This window comes from Bos mutus, chromosome 12, assembly GCF_027580195.1.
Source record: "Bos mutus isolate GX-2022 chromosome 12, NWIPB_WYAK_1.1, whole genome shotgun sequence".
In the NCBI taxonomy this organism is placed as follows: domain Eukaryota; kingdom Metazoa; phylum Chordata; class Mammalia; order Artiodactyla; family Bovidae; genus Bos; species Bos mutus.
Genome location: NC_091628.1, coordinates 21876817 through 21882816, shown reverse-complemented (window position 1 = coordinate 21882816; position 6000 = coordinate 21876817). Strand labels below are relative to the sequence as shown.

The 6000-nt window shown below is 45.6% G+C and overlaps 1 protein-coding gene across 1 annotated transcript in view; it reads right to left on the bottom strand.

Moving 5' to 3' along the window:
• Window positions 1-881: 881 nt before the first annotated feature.
• Window positions 882-6000, bottom strand: part of FOXO1 (forkhead box O1) — a 94094-nt gene continuing 88975 nt past the window's right edge. The window contains exons 2-3 of the mRNA XM_070380379.1: window positions 4583-5939; window positions 882-4119 (exon numbers count right to left, since the gene is read on the bottom strand). Coding sequence (XP_070236480.1) covers window positions 4605-5939 — 1335 coding nt within the window. The 3' untranslated portion in view covers window positions 882-4119; window positions 4583-4604. The remainder of the gene's footprint in view (window positions 4120-4582; window positions 5940-6000) is intronic.

Here is a 6000-nt window from a genome sequence, read left to right as displayed (position 1 = left end):
GGAGGGAGGAAGAAGAAAAAAAAACCCTGAAAGCTAGACTGATCTTCCAGTGTCCACATGGGTCAACACTAGAATGACCTCAAGCAGCAGCATGGAAAGCCAGGACTTAATTCTGGTTTTAAGATGCATTTTAACCATTATTAACCTAATCCTGGATGGCTCAGCGGTAAAGAATCCTCCTGCAATGCAGGAGATGAAGGAGACACCACAGGCTCAATCCCTGGGTCAGGAAGATCCCCTGGAGGAGGGCATGGCAAATGCCATGGACAGAGGAACCTGGTAAGCTACAATCCATAGGATCACAAAGAGTCACATGACTGAACTGACACGCGCACACACAATCTAATCCTAGTTTATTCCTCGAGCATCTTCTAAAGAGAAGCAAACATAGAAACCTCCCACCTGCAGCCACTGAATGGAAGAACTGCCCCCCGCCATCCCCCTTCATGTGGCCCTGGGAAGCCACTGTTCCCACCACCACCCATCCCCGCTCGGCGACTTCCTAGCCAGGGCCCTCCCCCCGTGACCTTCAGGTATTTTTACCTTCAGCTCTGCCTACTCCAGCACAAGCTCTCCTACAACCTAGTCATTTCTGTGCTGATGCTGTGTCAGGCACGGACAGATGAAGCACTCCAGGGTGGTTTGTTATCACGGACCCAACTTGCTCTCCAACCTTCGGGGACTATAGTTTGCTTCCAGAGGGAGTGTCTCCACATCGACCCCCCTTCACCAAAGAAACACCAGATATGAATTAAGCATGGCACTGTGGCTGCCAAGGTTTTAACTCATGTGATAGCTAAACGAGAAGGGGAAAAAAAAAAAGAACCTAATAAAGAGCTTACTTTGCACAACTAAAAAAGAACGACAACAAACCATTTAAACATGATTTATGTACATTTATGGCTTTATACAATAATAGCAAAGATTGTTCTTGTGTCTGTAAGTACATCAGCATCATCAGGCACTTTTCATTGTATTGGAGCGGGAACGCAGGATCTGCACGGGTACTAAACTCGACTGGCCAAGGGTGCGGGGTCTGTCTGCGTCTGGATGGGATGAACGTGGCCAGGCCGCCAGGCTGTCACCCCCCTCAGGGAGGAGGCCAACAGTAATGCTAGGCTGTTTTGTCTACATAAACCACACTGCGTCTTTTACTGAACGATTACTCGGTAATCATTCAGCTGGGGAGAGGGGTGGGGGTGGGGAGATTGGTAACACTTATCCAGCAGCTGAATTAAGTCCAAATCATATACTTTGGGGGAACTGTTTCCATTTTGAGTGTCTTTCTCCTCCTTCTTGGGACCTTCCATTGATTTACTGCTCACTGGGATTTTAATTTAGACTTTGTCAGTTTTTCAAAGCAGACCTTTCCAAGTAACACATCGATCACCTAAATATACTCCATACGTCTATATTACGGAAACAATACTTTATATTTAAAATATCTGAATAGCTCTATAATACAATATGCTTTTAATAACAGTACAAACCAGAGGAAATAAATCAAACAAGGCTGCATAGGTGATATCATTTGCACATTTCACAAAGCAATCATGTACAATAACTGATATACTCATTACTCCAGAAAGTCAGTATTCGTACAGAAAAAGAATTACCAGAGGTCACATAATGTTTGTTTTCAAAACCGACAAGGTGCCTTTCACTGAACTTCACTGTACCCTGGAGAGCTACCCAGGATTCCTGTTAAAATTTTAACACACACACACAAAATTTGAAGGGAAAAAAAAAAAGATATTTACACAGACTCAAGAAGAAGCAACATCTTTTTAAAAGTCACTCTATGAAGTAGTAAGATTTGAACAGTGATTTTTTTTTTTTTCTTTTGTAGCTAGTTGCCTCATCAGTGAACAATGGGCCTGATGAGGCTCGGTGTGTGCTGGCCTGGGGGGCAGGAAGTGGTGGTCACAGAGGGGAACACAAGAACTGTGGCCCCAATGAGTCCGAGCGCAGGTACAGGGGGCACCGGTCAGAGGAACCAGGGTTTCTGAAACCAGACTTATTTTGGAGTGGCCAACAATGAAGATGGTTAGAGGGGTGGCTGTTTAATGAATTTTCAAAAGTGTAGAAGTCACTGTGGAAAGTAAACAATACAGCCTGCCTCCTGGAGGAAATCCATCCAGAAAACTTGTGTTCTTGTTAAACTTGGAGAAAAAACCAAGCCAGGAGAGATGCAATTCTTGGGCAAGACAAAGCCAGTGTGATGTGGGCTAGGTCCACAGAAATCAGAGCTTCCTCAAGAAGGCCAGAGGAACACTTTTGCGCACCTGTTCCTTTCCTTGTGCTGACTCTGGGCATTCCACACGACTTGAAAACACTGATGGACTAAATGGGATGCAAAGCCAGTTAACTTGGGTCTAATCAGTTATAGATAACTGGAAAATATTACAACATAATGACCATAATTATAGTTTGGGTTGCTAAAGGGGAAAGAAACTCTCCAATTCTTAATGCAATGGCTTTCTAAATAGATTCAAAGGTATAACTTACTGCTGGCTTGTCGGTTTTCAAATTTAGTGCCCGAATTTTTAAGCAAGTGCTAGTCTCTTTGGTAGCCATCTGCAATCATGAACACCAAGCACTTTAAAAATCACTCAATTTAAAAATTCCCCCGTTCAACCTCACTTTCCACAGTGCACCAAGTAATGTGCAGGACAGAAGGGGAAGGGGGTTGAAGAGTGAGTATGGACACAATTCTCCACAAGTACAAAGCCAACACCCGCCTAGACCAGGAAGAGCACAGCGTTACGAGGCAAAACTTTTGCTGAAGTTCAACTCAAAAAGGTTAAGTTGATCAAAACCCCAGCTTGAGAAAGGAGCACTGTTTTGGAGGTGGGTCTCCCCTTCTGATCTCCAAATACTACACAGCCTCCCCCCAGGAGTACTTGAAACAAAGCACATACAGGCACTGATCAGAAGATTCAATGCCGGGCAGGGATGCCTAGTTCACAAGGACAGCAGAAGCAGATGGGATTTCTGTAAAACACATACACAAAAACAAATCAAGTTCTCAACGTGAAACGCAAAATGTCCGTAACTATACATCACTCTCGTGCCAAGGTAGGGCCAGAAATGTTGGGTGTCCAAGTACTAATTACAAGGATTTTAAGATTAGTCAGAAAACGTCACCAAGGAGCATCCCCAAGTATACAAACCAGTGAAGCATGTATAAAATTAGTACTAGTCCAGTTAGAAATACAAAAGGAAAATCACGAATGCTGCTTCAAATGTCTGGGATTCCACAAATTTACAAGCAGACTATGTAACAAAGGTAGACTCGAGTTTTAAGAAAACATTACAGTTCAGTATCTATTCCAAAAATGATCTCAAGTCCCAACAGTAACATCAAAAATCATTTATATGGAAATTAGAACCATTTAAAGTGTTTGTACAAATTTGCAAATAACAAAATAAACAAACGAAGAAGAAAAAAAAAATAGAAAAGACCTGTACAAGGCTGGAGTTTAGTCTTTTTTTTCCCCCCAAAACAGTTTTGATAAGTCCGTTAATTCAGCAGATGGACAACAGGCTACTGGTTCTCCTGTGAATTATGCGGTGCCATGAACAGATGCAGAGCTGTCCAGTGGAGCTGTAGAACGGAGAGCTTGGTTCTCTGTGATTCATCAGTTCAGCAGAACACAGGTAGTACAAAACCAAAGTTTAACTTACCAAGGACATGAGACCATCACAGTATTACAAAAAGAGTATAAACTTTCCTTGGACCAAAATGAATATTAAAAAAAAAAAAAAAGCACACAGATACAATTCTGTAGCTACGGCTTATGTACAAAAGTTGAAAGCACACCAGGATCCAAAAGTCTTTTCTGCAATTATATGGTGTAGTGAGTTTGGCACTTCATTGTAATGAATTTCCAATGGCACAGTCCTTATCTGCAGCAGCACATAACCTGCAAACACTGGGCAAACATCCTGTACAGGAAGCGTCTTCGCTGCCAAGTCTGACGAAAGGAAAAAAGAAATGCGTTTTGTGTGTGTTTTTTTTTTTAAATCAAGAAAACGAAAAGGTAGGGTGAAGGACATCTTTGGACTGCTTCTCTCAGTTCCTGCTGTCAGACAATCTGAAGTACTTTTAAGTGTAGCCTAGGAAAAAACACATACACACATACAAGCATTGAAAACAACCAAATGAAAATCAATTCAACTTAACATATTAGGATGACAGACATACTTGGGGGGGGGGGTTGGGCTTTCTCAAACAGCTCTGAAATCATTCAATGGGAGAAAATTCCACTTTAAAAACCCCTTCAGCATTTGATTTGTATCAAATGTATTCATTTATTGAAGAGTTACTAAGAAGATGCAGCCTTCTGTCAAAAGAAACTCTTTAAAGCCATTAGAGGAAGCTTCCTTATGTTTCGGCTCAGAGGAGAATTTATAAGCTGCAAAAAGGGCAAAGAATGAATGATAAAAGATGCCTCTACAAGGGGCAGCCGACTGACATAAAAATAAAAAGTCCCGACCCTGGAAGATACAAGGCAAGTTACTGGGCTCCTCTCTTTAAGTCCTGTTTTCAGAAGGTCTTTTGGTATCGGGGTGCTCTTACCTGCTTGCTCGCTTGCTCACTCTCAGCCTGACACCCAGCTGTGTGTTGTCGTCTTGACACTGTGTGGGAAGCTTTGGTTGGGCAAAACGTTGTCAAAGTTAAAATCCAACGTGTCTCCGTCCATGAGGTCGTTCCGAATGATGGACTCCATGTCACAGTCCAAGCGCTCGATAAACATGCCGTCCAAGTCACTGGGGAGCTTCTCCTGGTGGAGAACGCCCATCCGGCCGTAGCCATTGCAGCTGCTCACAGAGGAGTAGCCCCCCAGGGCGCTCATCTGCATGGGGTGGGCCAGAGGCACTTGTAAAGCTGTCTTCACCGGGGCCAGGCGGTTCATACCCGAGGTGTGGGGCATGGTGTTTACCGCGTGGGGCAAGGCACGCCCGTTGACTGCGGATGTCGACTGAGCGTGTCCGGGGTGGGTGTGGGAGCTGGGGGTCATCATTTTGTTGTGAGAGGCCTGGCCGCCGTAGGCCGGCATGACCGAATTGGGGCCCATCAACACGCTCTGGCCGAGCACTCGGCTGTTGGCTTGAGCCACCCCCGGATCGACTGGCGTCATGATGTCGTTGTGCGGAGGAGAGTCGGACGTCAGCAGCTCCTTCAGGAGTCCCGGCGCACAGTACTGGCTCATGCCTCCATAACTCGATTTGTTGTCCTGCAGCGTCTGCATGGGCATCTGAGGCAGGGGGCTCATGCTGGACTGGCCGTATGTATATTTTTGGTAGTTGGGGCTGGGTGAATTCAGACTGGTGTTTGGCGGTGCAAAGGAGTAGCAGGGCGTCTGCTGCATCATGGTGCCCGGGGAAGACTGGGTGGACACAGTCAATGACGTTGGTGACGAGAGAAGGTTGAGATTATCCAAAAGGTTCTCCATGTTCTCAGGGTTACTGATCTCGGACAGACTGGGCAGAGTAGAAGCCATCTTTGCGGCAGACGGCGGGTACACCATTGAGTGCACGTCCCCGTCTCCCAGGTCGTCCTGCTCCGTCATGATGGGAGAGAGCCTCCCGCTAATGGTACTAGCGTTCGAGCTGGTTCGAGGGCGAAAGGTACTCCAGTTGTCGAAGTCGTCATTGCTGTGGGAGCCGGGACTTGCGGGCCACTTGGAAAACTGCGATCCCGGGCTGTCCCCGGCACCCTCCTGGCCCGACTGCAGGGATGCTTTTTTCTTGGCAGCTCGGCCTCGGCTCTTAGCAAATTTACTGTTGTTGTCCATGGATGCGGCTCTTCTCCTGGGGGATTTCCCACTCTTGCCTCCCTCTGGATTGAGCATCCACCAGGAGCTTTTTCCAGTTCCTTCATTCTGCACGCGGATGAACTTGCTGTGCAGGGACAGATTATGACGAATTGAATTCTGTAAAGCAGAACACCACGTCAGAAATACAAATACTGCTCTGGCTGAAGACCTAATATTA